Genomic DNA, 21,373 nt, shown 5'->3' with positions numbered 1-21,373 from the left:
TGCTTTGCCTTTTTTTTTTTTTTTTTTTTTTTTTTTTTTAGTAGAGACAGGGTTTCACCATGCTGGCCAGGATGGTCTCTATCTCCTGACCTCGTGATCCACCCGCCCTGGCCTCCCAAAGTGCCGGGATTACAGGCGTGAGCCACGGTGCTCAGCACTTTGGCCTTGATACACTTCAAGAACACAGTAATCTTCAATTAGTGGGTCTCTCCATATTAATTTCCACTCATTTCGCTATGGCCCATGTGCAACAGCCCTTAGGACAAGTATTTTTAACTAAAAATAATTTTTTTTTTTGAGATGGAGTTTTGCTTTTGCCCCGGCTCAAGGGCAATGGCACGATCTTGGCTCATTGCAACCTCCGCCTCCTGGGTTCGAGCGATTCTCCTGCCTCACCCTCCCAAGTAGCTGGGATTATGGACGCCTGCCATCACACCCAGCTAATTTTTATATTTTTAGTAGAGACAAGGTTTCACCATGTTGGTGAGGCTGGTCTCGAACTCCTGACCTCAGGTGATCCACCCACCTCGGCCTCCCAAAGTGCTGGGATTACAGGCGTAAGCCACCACGCCTGGCCAAGGTCTAGTATTTTTAAAGTTCACATCTTGACTTTGACTTTGCTCAACCAAGAATGTATTCTTCGAACCAAAAGTTAAGAGGTGAATAATTATCCTTTGCTAGTACATAGCTCAACAAAATTAACTAATAACAACTTTTAAGTATATATACACTGTGAAATAAATTCTGTAATAGTACATGTGAATGTAAAATATTAATAAATACCCTTTACCATGAATCAGCTGTGCCAAGACAAATTCCTTAACTGTGTATATTATCATCTTAAATATCTTATGAAAAATATGAAGTGTTTATCATACATTAACTAGAAACACTGTTATTCTGAAAAGTAAAAAAAAAAAACTATTCTTTATGTATGAAATAGTTATTTCTACTTATTTTAGAGACTGTATACATAGAGAGGTCGACCTTATAATATCCACGGATTTGACTGGCAATTAAATTCGGGTTCTGCAGTTTACAAAGTAACTCCCGGAAAAGTCTCCTCATTTAGTTTCCTCACCTATGAAAAAGAGAAGCACTGCCTCTCAAATAGGATTACCTGAAGATTAAACAAATAACAGGTGGAAGCACCTGCCATAATTTATGATCAAAGTGAACAGACATGGGGTAGCATGGCAGCATATGTAGGTTACAAAGTCCTACAAAGATAGTAAGTTATAAAGAAAATAAAGTCTGGCATGCTGGCTCACACCTGTAATCCCAGCACTTTGGGAGGCCAAGGCAGGCAAACTGCTTGAGCTCAGGAGTTTGAGACCAGCCTGGGCAACATGGCAAAGCCTTGTCTCTCCAAAACATACAAAGATTAGCCGAGTATGGTGGAGGCTGAGGTGGGAGGATCACTTGAGCCCAGCAGGTTGAGGCTGCCGTGCACCGTGATTGCAGCGCTGCACTCCAGCCTGGGTGACAGAGCAAGACCCTGTCTTAAAAACAACAAACACACAACCCTCAGAATGTTCGTTTATATTAAAGCAAATGGTCATAAAATATTGGACTAAGCCTTAGAGTAAGTCTGCACCTTCAAAAGCAATTAAAATATTTGCTTTCAAAGGGAAGGGATTGGCATGTTGACACAGCCTCATGCTGGCTGCCTATACAAGGCATCATTGACTCACACACGTAAACTACCTTAGTATTAATGGCTTCTAAAAAACGCCTGAGAGTTTTGCTCACGTGTTTTCTCAGTGAAGCATAGAAAACCCTCCTCTCCTTGGTCCTTTTTCCTTTTTGTAGTTCTGAGCTGTTTTGCACAGCGGGACGGCTGGGTACCAGGTAAGGGCTCTGGGCTGTATGCCACAGCTTCTGCAGTGACTTCAATCTCTCCTAACGTGACAAGACTGCAACTCTTCCCCGCACTCTCTGCAGGGGAAAGTGTGTGCTACAATGAATTCCAAACATTCTCCCTTTCTGAATGGTGCCTTGGTTGAACAGATCTGGTCCCTTTTCTTCCTCAAGCGAGAGATGTTTCCTTACAGGTGAATAGAGAGAGGATGTGAAGAAAACTCTTGTAAGCCAGCTCTTTTGACCTCCACACAAGTATTTTGTCCATTTTTCAATGTACTTTCTTGACAATTAGATACGAGGATAAATCTTAATTTAACATTTATAAATATTTAAGAAAAAAAAGAATCAATTTGGAAAACTTTTATCAATCAACAAGTTATCAAAACAAGGGTTTGCTTTTTGACAGTGAATGTATTATATGGTTTGCCATTATTTCCTCTTTTGGAAGAAAGATAAAATGAGAAATACAGTATATAAGTCATTATAAGTTCAGTAGATTTTTAAAACACTTAAAAGACACGAGTTAGAAAAAAATGCAATTGCATAAACCAATTGTAAAAGCCATTTCAAAACAACAAGAAATTTAAATATGAACCACATAGTAGATAATACTAAGTTAATTACTTTTTTTCTTAGGAGTAATAATGTCATTGTGGATTTTTTTTAAGGCCTTATTTGTTCGAGATAAAAACTGAAGTATTAAAAGTGAAATAATTTCTGTGATTTGCTTTTAAATATTCCGGATTTTAAAAGTTGAATGTTCGACGGACACGGTGGCTCAGGCCTCTAATCCCAGCACTTTGGGAGACGGAGACAGGATTGCTTGAGGCCAGGAGTTCTAAACTAGCCTGGGAAACATGGCAAAATCCCGTCTCTTACTTTTGAAAAAGAAAAAAATTTGCGTGTTGAGGGAAGAGGGGTGTGGTGGCGGTGATGGCGTGGACAGACAATAAATATAATACACTGCAGTATTCTGACACTGCTGTTGATATATATAATAAACAAAATAATGAGATTTATATGTAAGTGGCATCTGGTGCAGTGTACAATATTTAGGTTATGCATTGCTAAGCACACCTGTGACTGATGAGAGTGACTCTAGTACATAAACTATCTGAGGAGGGTTGTAAGGGAACAGGTAGGGGAGGCATATGGAAGGAATACATTGGTACCACGGGGTCTCCTAAGACTCAGGGAAGGCCATAGAGCTAGGATATTAGTCTATGCTAGAATTAATGCATTATGCAACAGAAGAAAGACAACTTTTGAATGAAAAGCTCTCTCTGTGCCAGAATTGAGGTCACCACGAATCCTGCTCACACTCTGCGACGTCTGTGGGGTAATGCACCACCAGAAATTGCCGATGGAATTACATCTTCAAGATTCAAAATGCTTAGATCCAATATATCTAATCCATAAAAATAAAACATTCTTTATGCTGAATGCAGTCCAGTGCATTCAAGAACAATTATCTAGACATTTTTCATGTAGGATTTAAATAGAAGTACAAGTAAATTAAGCCACTCAGATAAAAATGCAACTAAAGATGCCCATTCGCTGCTTTGAGTCTATATATTTTGTGGTCAACCTGATACTCCATTCACATAAAAAAGGCATTCTATTTCTTTATTTTTTTTTTTATTTGACAAGCAGCAGTATCATGTTTGTCATTTTAATGTAGATACAATTATTAGGTTATCTGTCATATTACAATATTTAAGTTTTTAAATTTTATGTCCTTTAAGATACATTAAAAAAAAAAAAAAACCACATCAACTGCAAACGTGAAGGGGAGAAAAAGCATGGTACCCAACCAACTTTCCACATTTCAGCAATACTTCACTCATTCTTTTAATAAAGTTTTAAGAAATGTCATCATGACATGAGCTTGAAATATCTCTAGGCATTTTCTTTGACGCTCATGACGTGGCACTGGTGATGTTGTAAACAGCAGAAAACAGGGGCTGCCAAATGACCAAATTATGGAGGCACAGGCCTGCTTTTTCCCACAGGAACACACCAAATGGTGATGGCAATGATCTTCTCACACCACGCTGGGGGAGAGCGACATCACGCGACGTAGCTGTATTCATCTGCCGACGCCTGGCTGCGTTCGATGTACTGTTTGTCTATCAGAACTTCAATACACTTTTTAATCATGCTGATACTGGGATTAAACCGAGCTCTTGACTGGCTAATCACCTGTGGAAGAGAGACGTGGAAGTCAAACTACTGCCCGTTCTTCAGCTGTAGGTAATGACTTTTAACCAATCAGTTTAAAGTGTCCCAAATGCATTGAAGTTTCAGCAAGCGGGCAGAATGAAGTCTGAAAATAGGAACTAAAATGTGGAAAACAGATACAGCAAAATCTAATAATGACACATCATTAAGTGAAACAATAAACTAATTAATCTAAGTACTCACACACAACCCCAAGCTTCTATTTAACTGTAACTCAACTCTCAGCTCTTAGTTCAAACACCACTTTCTCCAGAAAGTTTTCCCAGTATCCCCTAGGTCAGAACACTTAAATGCATTCTCATGGTACCGTGTACCTCTCCTTCAGGGCATGCTAATGTAATTTTATATTTATTTGTGCACTATTTCAATAGTGTAATCCTTCCCCATTCAACTGTGAACTCTAAAAGGGCCTGCCGCATCTTCAGCTGCTCTGTACAACCCAGTGAGCAGCCTGGCCATCTATCACATGGTAGCCTCAGATATTTATGGAATGAATGAGTTTCTGATGTGTCAACTTCCTTCAATAACTGAACAGAAGACTCAATGAATTGGCAAGTTTTAGAGCTCTAAAATAAAGCCAAAGCAAATATGAATTTATTATTATTCTAGATAGCATCTCACCATGTCATCCAGGCTCAATTCCCCAGGCTCAAGCAATCCTTCCACCTCAGCCTCCCAAGTAGCTGGTACTTCAAGTGTATGCCACCACACCTGGGCTAATTTTTAAGATATTTTTTGGTGAGATGGGGTTACCTCTCTATGTTGCCCAGGCTGGTCTAAAACTCCTGGACTCCACTGATCCTCCTGTCTTGGCCTAACAAGGCATTCAGATTACAGGTGCTCCCCAGTCGTGGTGGCTCACGCCTATAATCCCACACTTTGGGAGGCTAAAGTGGGTGGATCACCTGAGATCAGGAGTTCAAGAGCAGCCTGGCCAAGTTAAAACCCCATCTCTACTGAAAATACAAAAATATAAAAATACAAAAATTAGCCAGGCGCATGTCTGCATTCCCAGCTACTCGGGAGGCTGACACAGGAGAATCACTTGAACCCGGGAGGCAGAGGTTGCAGTGAGCCAAGATCATGCCACTGTACTCCAGCCTGGGCGACAAAGCAAGACTCCGTCTCAACAACAACAAAGGATTACAGGCATAAGCCACTGTGCCTAGCCTGCAAATCTGAATTTAATATTGAAACTAGAAGCGAGTACAATTCTGAGTAAGTATGAAACATTTCTTTATGCTATTTGAGGATCAGTTTATTTCTGTATCCTCTTTAAGAAGAAAGAGACTGACTCTGTACACTGACAATGCCCTCTACCCTAAGAAGCCCTGAGGACTGCCCTCCTTTTACCTCTTGAATAAGGGCATTGTGCCGAAGCACTTTTCGTGCTTTCATGATACGAACTATAGCAGCTTGGAGATACATTTTCCGGTCCTCATCGACAGCACTTCTAGTCTGCTCCATTTCCTGTTTTACAGAAGAAAAAAGAGCCAACAAGACATCAAGTCACTGAATGTGCTTTAAATTCATTTTATCAGTGAGTGCAAATAAATTTTTTTTTTTTTTGAGGCAGGGTCTCACTCTGTCGTCCAGGCTGGAGTGCAGTGATGCGATCTTGGCTCACTGCAATTTCCATCTCCCGGATTCAAGTGATTCTTATGCCTCAGCCTCCTGGGCTGCTGGGATTACAGGCATGTGCCACAACAATAAATTTCTAATCAGTAGTGAGCAAATTATACAGTTTTGTTGTGTTAATATCACATAACCACTGAGAAAACATCTACAGTTTCTAGGGTTAAAGTTGAAAGTCATTAGAAAAAATTTACATTGTTATAAACTGTGCTGTTAAGGAAAGAGGCAATAAAGGAGGACACAGCAATAATTTGCAAGACCATTTTCTTTTCAGTGATTACAGAATCTGTATCACGATGCTTTTAGATGGAGTTGTGTCAACTGCGGTAATTAGCTCCAAATGCATACTGGATCAGGCTTCAAAGGGAAGAGCTGTGAAGTGCCATTTTATTTGGCTCAAGCAGAGAAGCCAAGAGACGGGGCCTATCTCCATGGAGCCACGGAGCTCAAGAAACACAGGAGAAGCAAGACATAGAAGCAGGCGATGCCACATTAATAGGATCTCCTCACAGCTTTTCGAAGACAAAATACAATCTATATACTTCAAATTATTATTTATTAGCTTAGAGGAAAATGGAATCTTGACCACTTTAGGTTTCAAAGTAAATGGCAATTCATATTTGTCTCCACCATGGGGAATTAAGTTTGTGGAGAGGGTCTAACGTCTTCTATTAGCTTCACATCCTGCGCCAGCCCCAGGACTGCACACGGGAGGCAATCAGGAAGCCTAAGTGATAGAGAAATAGTCTATCCCAGACCAAATCAACAATCACTGCTGAGTTAAAAGGACGAAAAGCAGAAGTCCCCTACTCACATTGGCCTGTCAGGAGTCAAGACCTCATTCCACACCCAGTAGATCACAATCTGCGTTTTTGTTTTTGTTTTTTTTTTTTTTGAGACGGAGTTTCGCTCTTGTTGCCCTGGCTGGAGTGCAATGGCACGATCTCGGCTCAACCGCAACCTCCATCTCCCAAGTTCAAGCGATTCTCCTGCCTCAGCCTCCCAAGTAGCTGGGATTACAGACATGCATCACCATGCCTGGCTAATTATTAGTAGAGATATTGTTTCTCCATGTTGGTCAGGCTGGTCTCGAACTCCCAACCTCAGGTGATCCACCCACCTCGGCCTCCCAAAGGGCTGGGATTACAGGCGTGAGACTCTGCAACTGGTCCATAATCTGCATTTTAACAAGATGCCCAGGTGGCTCATTTGCATATGTAAGTTTAAGAAGCATTTTCTACTGACAAGTTTTCTTTGAAAGAAAAGAGCTGTATAACTTGATTTTACAAATGAAAAATATGAGGTTTTATTACTTCTCAATGTGGGAATTTTTGGAGAAAATGCAAAGCAAAGTTACACAGTCCAATGGTTTAAGAGCAAATACTCCAGCCTGACTAACACAGTGAAACCCCATCTCTACTAGAAATACAAAAAAATTAGCTGGGCATGGTGGTGTGTGCCTGTAATCCCAGCTACTCAGGAGGCTGAGGCAGGAGAATTGCTTAAATCAGGGAGGTGGAGGTTGCAGTGAGCTGAGATCGTACCATTGCACTGCAGCCTGGGCAACAGAGCAAGACTCTGTTGTTAAAGAAAAAAAAAAAGCAAATACAACAAAACCATACCTTTTTCCTTAGAAAAAACTAAAATACAAGTAGAGATTTCTGTTTGATTGTAAAGTTAGTAAATGCAAACAACAAACCAGAAAAGCCGTATCCTATTATTAACTTTGCTGCATAAAGTTCTGACAATCTCAATGTAAATTACACTTGTGAAGTCCAATGCTTAAATGTTTGTCCCCCAAAACAACACGACACTAAAAGCACTTACTTGTGGTGTGTCTTTCTGCATTGATGTAGTAATTTTAAATTTTGTTCTTTTACTGCTGAAGTTCATATTTAATGAAAACGAAGATTCTGCATCAATATCTTCCTACATTTAAAAATAAAATTTATATTTATAAAAACCCAAATCATTAAATAACAGCTTGCTGCAAGCAACGCTGATACATAAATGATAAAGCAAAAAAGCCTCCACTCTCACAGCTTTTTCATATTATAAATTACAGATTAAATTTAAGAGAAAATTCTCTTGTTCAAACAAACAGGAAAAACCCAATTATTTTCTACTTTTACATCTGCCAGAATCTTAAGCAGTTTATATTTAGGAATAAGCTATTTTCTGATCCTAGTGTTACATATACTACCTTTTGGTAAGAGTCAAGCTCATTGCCTATAGTTTAACATTTTAATTTTCATGAAACACCGAAGTTCATAACTTTTCCATCACCTCATTTTGAAAAACCAAACAACCAAATTGTTTTACAAATGCTGCAATAAGAAAATACCCACTGTCATGGCCTCCAGCAGCACACGGCATCAATTTGCCGTGACCTGGGGTGACGGTGAAGGCGATTACCCTGCAATCCATGTTTTATTCACTTTTCAAGAAGCAAGTGGCCTTTGCTCAGGGGAACACTGTAAGCCAATTTTCAGAATAACAACTTCTGTATCAGGCTTAAGAAAGCCACTGATACCATCGAGTGGAATTTCTCTGGCAGCGGGATCAAGAGGCACTTGGAAGATGAAAAAATTCTCAATAATAATCTAAGACATTCTGCTAAGGAATGGGCAGATTCATAATTAAATTTAAAGGCCAGGCATCGTGTCTCATGCCTGTAATCCCAGCACTTTGGGAGGCTGACATGGGCAGACTGCTTGAGCTCAGGAGTTTGAGACCAGCCTGGCCAACACAGCAAATCCCATCCCTAGAAAAAATTTAAAAAATTAGCCTTGCGTAGTGGCTCACACCTATGGTCCCAGCTACTAGGGAGGCTGAGGTGGGATTATCACTGGAGCCCAGGAGGTGGGGGTTGCAGTGAGCTGAGATGGCACCACTGCACTCCAGCCTGGGTGGCAGAGCGAGATCCTGTCTCAAAAATAAATAAAAATAATATAAAATAAAATTTAAAGTGCAAACATGAAATCTATGTTTATTTTGTACATATCTGGGCAGCAAAAATAGCATGTTTTAGAAAAAAATATAAAACCTTTAAGCACTTACTAGCCTAAAATTAAAAACCATAATTAATTAACATTAAGAAATCCCTATTTTGACGGGGCGTGGTGGCTTACACCTGTAATCCCAGCACTTTGGGAGGCTGAGTCTGCTGGATCACCTGAGGTCGGGAGTTCAAGACCAGCCTGGCCAACATTGTGAAACCCCATCTCTACTAAAAATACAAAATTATCCAGGTGTGGTGGCACGTGCCTGTACTCCCAGCTACTCAGGAGGTTGAGACAGGAGTATCGCTTGAACCTGGGAGATGGAGGTTGCAGTGAGCCAAGACCACGCCATTGCACGCCAGCCGGAGTAATAAGAGCGAAACTCCATCTCAAAAAAAAAAATAAATAAATCCATATTTTGCTAAGATTCTGAAGCCAGAAAAACTAATAATTTCTCAAAGTTATGAAAACACTGATTTGAATTTCAGAATATATACCTTTTACAGTTGGTCAATTATAGACTATAAAATGTCATCATAATCTTAGGAATGTCAGCAAAATGAACTGATGAGAGAAATAAGCTGTAGGTTATTAATTTACCAAAGTAAAAACAAAACATTATTTATGGGAATCTTTTTCTTATAAGCACAATAATTTGAAGGAGATATACGATCCCAGCACCTCTGTTGCATTTTTAACCATTTAAACATCTAGGATATACTATGACAATAAAGCAACAAAATCTTATAACTAGAAAAAATTACTGAAATTAAGAACACTTGGAATGGAGTTACACATATTAAATATGTATACAAATAGACATCAACAGGCTGTCATTTCCTGTTACAGAACCATGAAATTAAGCACATTTAAAAAAAACAAAAGCCTAGAAAGTCTTTTTAAAGGCTAGTTTCAAAACCTCAGTTAATCCAAATCTTCCAGATGGCAATTCTGCAATTATTCAATAAGCTGTCACAGTATAGAATAAATAAAATCAAACTATAAAGGGTACATGGCACCAACTCACACAGCATGTTCTGTGATGCCTTACGCTCCCAGCTCTACGGAGCGCGCAGTCATGCAGCAGATACAAGTGCCTTCCAGAGAACAGGGCACACTGACAATTACAGCCTTACTTTAAAACTGCAAACGTCTCATGAAAAAGATTTAATGTTGATGATGCTTAAATTCTTTGGAATATAACTGCATACCTTTTCTGAATCATGGTTAATCATTTTCACATCAAGTAATGATTTGATTGTTTTTGTCAGTTCCTTTTCATTCATCTGAGTGCTGTCTTGAAGCTCTTTATAACTGACCGTCTCACTGTTGTTAAAGGCAAGAAGAACTGCCATTTGGTATGTTGTAACCATGGCTACATACGGTTTGCCCAAATAGTTCATTTTAACTTCACCTACAATTAAAACAAAAGCTGACAGTGAACTCACCATTCAAAGAAACATTTCAAAATGGCTTGAGTAATAATTGTTTATTTCAGACATTTTCTTCTGAAAGAGTGAACCAATAATTTTATTAAATTGTTGTACACCCATTGCTGTTAACAATGTAGTCATTTTGTTTCTCAGGGAGGTGAGGATGAAAGGCCATTAGTTTTGAGTATATAGTATAAATCAATTAAGCTACCATAACTTTACCAGTAGGTTAAAAAAAAATGTCTTTAAGGCCAGGCATAGTGGCTCACGCCTGTTAATTCCAGCGCTTTGGAAGGCTGAGGCAGGAAGATCACTTTAGGTCAGTTTGAGACCAGCCTGGCCAATGTGGTGAAACCCCGTCTCTACTAAAAATAACAAAAATTAGCTGGGCGTGGTGGCACATGCGTGTAGTCCCAGCTACTCAGGAGACTGAGGCAGGAGAATTGCTTGAACCTGGGAGGTGGAGGCTGCAGTAAGTGGAGATTGCGCCACTGCAATCCAGCCTGGGTGACAGAGCGAGACTCCGTCTCAGAAAAACAAAAAAAGTCTTTAAATATTAATAGAAAGGCCAAGACTTAAGCAGAAACAACAACAACAACAAAACCAAACAATAAAAGGAGGTGGGAGAAGGCGAATGGGTAAAGGGGAAGGTGATACCAGCAACTGCCTCAAGTACTGTCGAAATCTGGGCTCTCCGGGGAAGGTTCAAGCCTCCTAGGAGGTCTACAGCCACAGGGAAGATGCTTTTGCAGCCCTGTCTAAGCCGTAATTTCTGCCAAAATTAATGCTATTATGTCTCATAAATAACATTTTTCTTTCTAGTAACTTCCTAGAGGCAAACAGGTATGAAAGGAGAGACAAATAGGCAGACCCATTCTTTTATTAAAATAGTTGATAGGTTAAACTTTAAAATACATTTAATCTGAATGTCTCATAAAAATGTTCTATGTGGGCCGGACACAGTGGCTCATGCCTGTAATCCCAGCACTTGGGGAGGCCGAGGCAGGCAGATCACTTGCGCCCGGGAATTTGACACCAGCCTGGTCAACATGGTAAAACCCTGTCTCTACTAAAAATACAAAAATTAGCCAGGCATGATGGCACATGCCTGTAAGCCCAGCTACTCAGGAGGCTAAGGTATGAGAATTGCTCGAAGCTGGGAGCCGGAAGTTGCAGCAAGCCAAGTTGCAACCACTGCCCTTAAGCCTGGGCGACAGAGTGAGTATCTGTCTCAAAAAAAGAGAGCTCTAAGAGACAGAGCAAGTATTACACATCCTACAGTTCTGCAACATCCTGGGAGACAGCAGCATGACATCAGCACGCTGGAAAGTGCATAATGAATAATAGGACAAACATGTCTGCACTCTGTAATGCTCCATAACATGTAAAAAAAAGTGATGCAAATCAAGAACTGCTTCCTGAAGCAAGAAGCTGTGGTTTGGTGACTCTCACACACACACGGCCTGCGTTATTTGACTGCTGAATAGATTATAAATAAAATCAACATGAGATTTTATTTTAAAGCTCTTCATTGTTACCTCAAGGAAGCTGTATTTCACATGAAATTACCCCAGAGACTGAATTTTCCCTCTCAAGGATAATTAGTAACCCTGATTAAGGTTTTCTGCTTCCTTTATTTATTCATTACCTAATTAAAGATTTTTAAGGCTATGAGTCAATTCATTAGCTTAATATCACCATTACAATATTATCTTGATTATTTTCATTTATGCCTTGACTTATTTCAGATAAAACTGATATTCGGAAATGTTTTTCAGAATTATTTGGATGGAAATACCAAGAGAAAAAATTTCTAACCCTTTAAATTATCACAAAAGGATGTTTAATATATTAAATTCAGGCCGGGTATGGTGGCTCATGCCTGTAATCCAGCACTTTGGGAGGCCGAGGCAGACGGAGATCATGATGTCAGGAGATCAAAACCATCCTGACTAACACAGTGAAACCGTGTCTTTACTAAAAATACAAAAAATTAGCCGGGTGTGGTGATGCACACCTGTAATCTCAGTTACTTGGGAGGCTGAGGCAGGAGACTCCCTTGAACCGGGGAGGGGGAGGTTGCAACGAGCTGAGGTTGTGCCACTGCACTCCAGCCTGGGTGACAGAGCGAGACTCTGTCTCAAAAAAAAAAAAAATTATTCATATATATATATATATATATATAATTCAATATCCAATTCATAGAAACAGCTCATGTAAAAAATTATCATTTGGAGTATACTATTAACACTCTCTATAAACAGGACTCTCATCAACATTTAAGTTTGGAAAATGTGGTAAGAAGTAAAACATAAAAATTGCATTTTGTTATTTCTGCAATGACTTCATCATATGCAGAAACAAGCAGCAAAGTATGCATCAAGCACACAGATGATTAAGTGGGATCATCAGCCAGGATGTCACTGATGCTATAATATCCTGCCATGGGTTTGAAAACAGAATGAGCCTTCTGCCACACAAAAGTCGTCTTTCAGCACCACGAGACTCAAAGAGCATTAGCAGATTGTGCGAGGGGGCAAAGCATCACTTGCTTCCTATTAAGTTCATTCTTGCATTGTGCCCTTTCTTCCTACTTTTCAAGACTTTACCAAGGATCAGGGGTACAATGACCTCTTCTCACTTTTCTTAGCAATGTGCTCTTACTGAAAAGACTGGGGAGGCGGTGGGAATCCTACAGAGGGGTAGGAAAGGAAATCCCAAACTTGGATGATTCATTTAATTACTGTGATATAAACAGAGAAATGAAAAGAGTGGTGATTTACCCTGCAGAATAGTTGGCAAACCCTAAGAAACTAAAAACTAAAACAAAACATTCTGATACATGCATAATTAAAGCAAGCCAACCATAATTCAAGCAGCAGTTATAATGACAGGAAATAAAGAGTGGGCTGAACTCTCACAACAGTTTCATCCAAGAACACTCCCCAGCATCTGCGTCAGCTCTCTACTCTCGGGAAAGCTTTCCTTTACAAAAGAATGTTAGTTAATCAATGTTGAAGGCATGATAGAGTAACACCACTTGCCATCAGTAACGAAACGACTGATTCTGGCAGGGATCATCAGTGAAGGCTAAAACTACATTCAGTTCCTGGAACAGGGTATTCACGAGCCAAAGCATCATCCCTCAGACTGCCTGCTAAGCTAATTGAAAAGGGGAAAGAGTACCTCTAAATGGAGATATCTGGTGGTTACTGCCTTGATCAGTGACCAAATTTAGCGTCTCTAATAGTGAGACAATCTGACATTAGATGCCTTTGATATAATGCAATATGAAATACACAGGGCCACCTATGAAATATCCTTACCAACAATACTCGACTGAGTATAATCGAACCTTTAGAACTAGTTTCCACCCTCCAGAAAATACGAGGAATAGAAAACAAATGTTAAAAATCACAAATAAGTAATCCAACAAATCTAGAGCACTGGATATTCTACAAGACTACTGGCCTGGTCTATTCAAAACAGTATGTCAGAGAATGCTGAGGGGTGGGGAGGTGGAAGGGAGACTGACTACCAAATGCACTTAGTGACCTCTGACAGCCAAGCCACCACCTTGGGACAATCAGGGAAATTTGAACATGGACTGGACATTAGACAATATTAACACCCCTCCCTATTTTTAGCTGTTGGAAGTATTTGAAAACAAAAACGAGACGAATTTAGTGAATAGAATCGTTATCTTGTAAGGTATGCACAGTTAGATGGTGTTACTTTCATTTTACCAAACAATAGTAACTACCAACACATACGATGATTTAGAGCTCACAAAGTTCTAGCCTGATCCATACTATGTACTATCTGGTGAAGTTTTATCTTTCCTGAGTTCATCATTTCTCAACATGTCTTTCAGCAACTGACCAGGAATCTCTGCAACTTCTTGCTTTGCCACCAACAAAACTTATTTATATCCAGACAGTGTAATGGTTTCTGTTACACTGTCTGGTTATATCTCTTCATCAAGTGTCTGCATGTTTTTATCAAACTATTCCTTACGGTTTATCAAATTATTCCTTACGGTTAATTCTATCCAAAGCCCTGGTCATAAATCCAGCGGAATTCTCAAGATTTTTCTCACTCTGTCACAGCTGGCGTCACGGACTGTTTCTTAAAATTCTGACCTCTGTTAGTAATACACTATCAACACTCTCCTTCACCTAGGTTGGTTAAGTCCTATTCATTCTTTTTATATTTTATGTGTGTGTGGGGTTTTTATTTTTTCCCTGAGACAGGGTCTCATTATGTTGCCCAAGCTGGTCTTGAACTCCTGGGCTCAAGGGATTCTCCTGCCTCGTCTCCCAAAGTGCTAGACTATAGATGTGAGTCACTGAACCTGGTCCTATTCTTGAAAACGAGCTGAGGTGTGATCTCCCCAGAAGCCTTCCCTTGCCAGGACCTGACTGCCACCACCATTCTGTACCCCGGGCTGGCCTCTACTGCATTCAAAACACTGTATGGTCCCTATGTACTTGCCTGTGTTCCTACTAGACATGAGCTTTTTTTTGAGGGTTGAGGCTCTGTATTTTATTTCTGTCCACTGTCGACACTGTCTGAGTTAATCAATGAATTTTACAAAGATAAAGATAAGGAAACAGGCTCAAAGGAGCCTGACACAGATATTGGGGAGTAACTTGCTCAAGATTACACAGCTAGTTAAGTTGTGGGCTAATAACTCAACCACAGGTCTACTGATTCTAAATTCCCCCAAATACCACTTTGTGTACCATCAACCATATGTAAAGACTCTTCATTTACAATACAAAAATTGACCTTTTCTTGGGTATTCAATGATCGGGGAATGGAGAAACGGAGTAGGAGGGAATAATTTCATTCTATATTTAAGTAGAAGTAACAGCAGTTCTCAAGAAACAGAACTCTGGGCAATCTGTCCAGCCTCAGAGCCAATGTTGTAAAGAAGTCTTGGAGCCTTAGGCCATACATGGGTCATCTAGAACAAGCATCTCCAATACACACAGTGTGTGAGAATCTTTTTGTTAAATGAATAAACGGAAAACAACAATAAAACAAAACATGTTGGCCAAAGGAGACAGTTTCAGTTAGGACCAGTAAGTTCTAGAGACCTATGGTAAAGCATGGTGACTGTTAATCATACTGCAGAGTAAAACTTGAAAACTGCTATGACAGATCTTAAATGTTCTCACCACAAAAAAAGTACGTGAGACGCTACTTATGTTAATTGGCTTGAGTTAATCATTTTACAATATAAACATATAGCAAAGCATCACCGTGTACACTATAAATATATACAATTTTTATGTGTCAATTATAGCTTAATAAAGCTGGGAAGAAAGTCACTGATAGGTCACAGGTGTGATTTACTTCAGTGCCTTAGGTGATTCAAAACAAAAAATGAACTTATAAGGTTATCTTTACAAAGGAATTAACTACTTGGTTTCAACTAAAACACAAATAATATTAAGATAAAAGAAATGAACAAACAAAAGAGTTCCCCAAATCAAATTATTACGTATCAGCACGGAAATTTAGTATAGCTCAAAAACAGAAAGAAAGTTATTCTCTTTCCTATTTAGGTGATATTGGTGACTATTTTCAGACTCAATTCCAATGGCTAAAAAATTATGTGCATAAATTTATTTTCTTCCTATACAGCACTAGTTGTTATGAAAAAAATTAGCCCCTTATTAAAATTACTTTAGGAGACATGTTGATTGCTGCTGAAATATTGAGAATAACCAACAGTTTAAACTCCCCAAGACAGATATATTCATGGAAAACAAAAGGAAGCTAAATCGAACTACACTAAGATATATTAGTTTTCTCAGAAAAAAAAAAAAAATCTAAAACCCTGATCCAGCATTTTTTTCCTTTATTTACAAAATGGAAATAGAAAATTTGTAAAATTAAAGGTCAACTTATTGATTGACTGGTTGAGATAGGGTCTTGCTCTATTGCCAGGCAGGAGTATAGTGGAATGATCATGGCTCACTGCAGCCTCGAACTCCTGGGCTCAAGTGATCCTTCCACCTCAGCCTCTCAAGTAGCTGGGACTAAAAGATGTGCTCCCCCATGCCTGGCTAATTTTTGGATTTCCAGTGGAGATGGGGTTTTGCCATGTTTCCTAGGCTGGTCTCGAACTCCCTGACTCAAGTGACCCACCCACCTCAGCCTCCCCAAGTGCTAGGATTACAGGTGTGAGCCACTATGCCAAGCTAAAGGTAAAAAAAAAAGTTTGATCTTTGACCATTAAGAGCATCAATGAAAATCTCCTTATTTCAAAAAATATTTAAAAAATTAGAATGTCCAACTTGCTCAATAACGATAACCTTATATAAATAATGCAAAATGTATTACTAATATAACAAGCCATCGTGTTCCCAAGATGTAAATTAGTCAAATAAACAGCAAGTATCATAGTTTCTAGGATGAAATCTCTCTTGGGGAGGGGATAGAAAACATTTCTTAATAAAAGCTACAGCAAATGATTTTCTTGTACCACTTCTAAGAAATATTAGCACATATATCCTTTCCTTCTTGTACAAAGGAAAAGTGATTCAATGAACTTGTCAAAGCATATTTTAGCAAAAAAAAAAAAAACATAAAATTCAAGTGTTTCTTCTGGCTTACAACTTCAGGTGACTAAAGGCAACCACTAACAGTTCACAATGCTTCTTAATCTTATAATAAAAACACATTAATCTTACTGTAAATAAGTCGACCCCATTGTTCCAGAAAGCAGCAAAGGAAATTAGATTCTGATTAAAGTTTTTAAAAATTAGCAACTATTGAAAATTAAGTGGAACTTTCTGCAAAAAGCTTTACTATTGCTTTACTGCAGTACGACAAGTAAAAATCAAATGGTTAGGTCTCCTTTTGATGCTATAATAATGAAATTGGCAAGGGGATCTGGCATACAAGTTTCTGACTGCATCTGACCCATCAGATCTGAGTTTCTAAATAAATTTGCTAATGTAGTGGTTGGCTACAGAAATGTAATAAGTCAGTATAAAGTCAGAACATTTATTTGAAAGCAGCTAGATTATAAACAGTATAATTATCAAATACTATTAAAAAGTGCTATACTTGAATCTCATTGTTAGTTGTGTTAATGGAGAAAGGCTGATGGAGGAGAAAAGGTTAAAAATTATAATTGGGACATAGAAAATTTCTTTCTAAATTAATATAATCATATCAGGTAAATTTCACTAAGCCAGATATAATTAAATGCATTTTACCTGTACAGAGATAATGTAACCATGTAAGTTTCCTTCCACTGAAATGTTGGCTATAAAATAATTCAAACTGTAAAAAAAACACACACACATTATTTTTAGCTACTATAACTTACCTAGTTAATTAACACTATACAACAAAGGCAATAAAAGTCATTCACATTAGAAAAGACATTATAGCCCATCTGGTATACCATCTCCTTTCACAGAGAAGAAAGCACGTTCCTGTGGTCCCTAATCAAGGTCATACACACATAGTATTCCAGCTCTTTTAATTGACAACCTGTTCTAGGGTTTTCTCCCCTAAACCACAGCGTTGCTCTGTATGAAATCAGAAATGACATAGTCAGTGACTCATTACCATTTCTGAATGATACTATCATGGACTTTATAAATTCCACTTACTAACCAAACACAGCAATATATATATTTCACCATGAAAACAGAAACCCCACCTTCATTTTTTTTTTTTTTTTGAGACGGAGTTTCACTCTTGTTGCCCAGGCAGGAGTGCAATGGTGAGATCTCGACTCACTGACACCTCTGCCTCCTGAGTTCAAGCAATTCTCCTGCCTCACCCTCCTGAGTAGCTAGCTGGGATTACAGGTGCCCATCACCACACCCAGCTGATTTTGTATTTTTAGTAGCGACAGGGTTTCTCCATGTTGGCCAGGCTGATCTCGAACTCTTGACCTCAGGAGATCTACCCACTTTGGCCTTCCAAAACTCTGGGATTACAGACGTGAGCCACCACACCCGCCCCACCTTCATTTCTAATCTCCCATTTGCTAACATATAACTTCCACATCCAGTCAGACACAAATATTAAGTTTTATGGTGTGTCTCTGGATATTCTTTTGCTGATATTATTGCTAACAATTAAATTTAAATTCTATTAATGTAGCCTTGAAATTTTAAACATTCCTCCCTGGACTGAATGTGTAATGACAGGACAAAAATACGGAGTTCCTTTTTAATAAAGAGCTAGTACATAATAAAAACTGGAAAAATGAGGCTGGGTGAGGTGGCTCATACCTGTAATCTCAGCACTTTGGGAGGCCAAGGTGGGCAGATCACAAGGTCAGGAGATCGAGACCATCCTGGCCAACATGGTGAAACCTCGTCCCTACTAAAATACAAAAAATTAGCCGGGTGTGATGGTGTGCACCTGTAGTCCCAGCTACTCGAGAGGCTGAGGCAAAGGAATTGCTTCAACCTGGGAGGTGGAGATTGCAGTGAGCCAAGATTGCAGCACTATACTCCGTCCAGCCTGGGCAACAAGCGCCAAACTCTATCTTAAAAACAAAACAAACACAAAACTGGAAAAATGATACTGAATGTGAAAAAGATAAAAATTCAATTTCTTTATAAAACTAAAAAATGAACTGCATTATGCCATATTTCAGAATTCTGGGCAAACTTTTGGCATGATATATGTAACATACTTAAAGCTTTAGTTTGTATATCAACTTTACCTTTTGTACTCTAAAAAGGAAGTTCACATAAAGCAGTCAGCAATGGCTGACCTATCAGCTATATACTGTGACCGCTCCTTAACAGCAAAAGTTAATAGCTACAGCCAAGAAAATCAGTCAGTCCTTTCAGCAGTTACTACTCCAGGTTTGCCTAGTCCTGGGAAGCTGAAATTTGTTGAGCCTATTTTCCCTCTAATGGTGCGGCATCCTCCTTTACCAGCAGATCCGCCAATTCCTTTGCAGGACGAATGGGAAATGACTAGCACCTGGAATACTTCAGCTTGCCTGCTTGGTTCTAATCCGGACAAACAGCAAACTGAAATACATCATAAGGGGATTTCAGAAGTATGATCTGACTGATTAATAATCCTCAGGGTATCAATCAAATCAGTCATTACTGTATAATTCACAATTTATCTATAAAATATTTACAATGAATCTCTGGACAAAAGCAAAATCAAACTTTTTAAAATCTTTTTTTTCTCAAAACACTTTTGGAAATGAGAAATTCCAGCTTAAAAATGCCCATAATTTAAAGTGCAAAGTTGTCTTTAAGATTCCAAGCTTTAAAACATGTTTTACCTCTTCAGTAGTACTATTTGGTAAAGTTTTACTGAAGATAACATCAATATGCCAAAAGAAGATATTGATTCATCCTTACATTTATAATCTGACCTCAAAGACTCTCATATCTATATGGATGGTCAAGGGCAGACTCCAATAAATTCATCAATTCATGTGGTACTACAAAGACCAAAGTTATAAAAACTTCCTTGATTCTATCATTAAAATAATTGTGTTAGCAAAGCTTATTAGTAAGAAACATATGTTGACTAAACTTCTTATTTTAAAGTAAGTAGGATAAAACCCAGCATTTTTCAAATACTTTTTAAGGGCATTAATTAGATCTCAAAGAGCCTTAAAAATTAACATTTCATATTCAATGAGTTTATTTACCTCTAATATATAGCTACATTAATATATACTACTTTAGATACTTCTTAGTATTATTCAGGTTTTGGCCTAGGTAAAAAAGAAATATAACAATTAAGATTTGTTGGCCTAAAGTGCAAAATGAATTACTTTTAATTACAGCTTTAATTCCACAGTTTTGAAATACTTTGGTGTAAATAAAAGCAAATTTTGATAAATAGTTATATTTAAGATTAAGATATAAAAAATGCAAATCACTAAGGCAAGAAGAATTAATTTACATGTGAAAACTGTACACTATTAAGTATACAAATGGAGTTCAAGCCCATGTATCTGAAAACTTGGACTTATCAGGAAAAAAAAAGAACAAACTCCCTCTACTGGTAATTAGAGATAATCCAAATGGAGAGAACAGTATTTTTGGAATCAGAATTTTATAAACAGAAAGAAACCCACTTCCTATCTGTAAATGGAGGAACTAAAACCTGATGAAGGCTATACATCAATAAAGTTTAAGAAGTTAAAAACTATAAATAGAAAATAATTATTTCAAGGAGAGAGAAAAGAAAAAACTAAAGGAAAACTTCATTTCTGCCAGCTCCTAGGACACAGGATTTTTAAAGAGAAATGTAAAAGACTGCCAATGGGTGGCTCATGCCTGTAATCCCAGCACTTTGGGATGTATCCTTTCTGTAAAATGTGTAATAACCTTGGGTTATGGTCTTCCCATCCAATGAATGTTTGCACAAATGCTCTTCTTCACAGAGTTTCTAAAATAGTCTATGATACAATCTCTTTGCAAAGGTGACGTAAGAAGTCCTAATTTAGCCTCCTATTCTGAAAGTCTAGCAGGCTTGCCTTCCTGAAATCTACCTGACAGGACTCTCCTCTACTATTTCCATGAAACTACGACCACTATCAACCCCTGTTACTACTCTACTAGCAGTTATTGCACATATATTACCTACATTATAGGACAGAAATAAAAATATTACAAGGGTTGAATGAGGTATTTGCTCAAAATTCAAAAGGAAAACCAGTGATATTTTAAGTGTTGAATTCTAAGCTTTCTTCTGATATCAAAATTTTTATAATTTAAAACTGCTTACTAGCAGAATACAGATTTATTAAAAATAAGAGACATGCTTTGACAAAGAACTGTATGACATTGTTAGCATTTTAGTTTTAATATCAGTTAACTACAATAACATATTCTTCCTAAAAGGCAGACTGACTGTAATTTGCGAATCTATTTTTATCACAGGAACCCTAAGACCTTGAAAAAATATTAAAGGTGATATAATAGAAAGACAGTTGTTAAAATTCCTTTAGTCTTCTAATGTATTTCCTGCAAACTTACCATCTGTACACTTTTTTCTAATTCCTGGGGAATTGCAAATGTAGATGAAGGAGCCTGAGTAAGAGGCCACGCACCAGCCTAGAAGGAAAAATAAAAAGCTAAACAGATCAACATCTGAATTGAAAGTAAACATTTATTAAATAATCTAAGCATCTAAAAAATTTTTTTCTTTCTCAAAATGTTGATCAAATCTGAGTAT

General features: G+C 38.2%; 1 protein-coding gene across 4 annotated transcripts in view; it reads right to left on the bottom strand.

Annotated features, from left to right (window-relative positions):
- Positions 1–3,492: 3,492 nt before the first annotated feature.
- Positions 3,493–21,373, bottom strand: part of CUL2 (cullin 2) — an 83,365-nt gene continuing 65,484 nt past the window's right edge. For 2 of the 4 annotated variants that reach the window (XM_017535354.2, XM_017535355.2), the window contains exons 16-21: positions 21,175–21,252; positions 17,410–17,476; positions 9,953–10,155; positions 7,567–7,668; positions 5,458–5,574; positions 3,510–4,065 (exon numbers count right to left, since the gene is read on the bottom strand). In XM_017535354.2, coding sequence (XP_017390843.1) covers positions 3,934–4,065; positions 5,458–5,574; positions 7,567–7,668; positions 9,953–10,155; positions 17,410–17,476; positions 21,175–21,252 — 699 coding nt within the window. In that variant the 3' untranslated portion in view covers positions 3,510–3,933. Of the gene's footprint in view, positions 4,066–5,457; positions 5,575–7,566; positions 7,669–9,952; positions 10,156–17,409; positions 17,477–21,174; positions 21,253–21,373 lie in introns of all 4 variants that reach the window. The other 2 variants (XM_017535352.2, XM_017535353.2) reach the window with 2 other exon arrangements.

This window comes from Cebus imitator, unplaced genomic scaffold (genome assembly GCF_001604975.1).
Source record: "Cebus imitator isolate Cc_AM_T3 unplaced genomic scaffold, Cebus_imitator-1.0 Scaffold92, whole genome shotgun sequence".
Taxonomy (NCBI): domain Eukaryota; kingdom Metazoa; phylum Chordata; class Mammalia; order Primates; family Cebidae; genus Cebus; species Cebus imitator.
The sequence above is the reverse complement of the archived record's forward strand: the minus strand, read 5'-3'. Positions and strand labels throughout refer to the sequence as shown.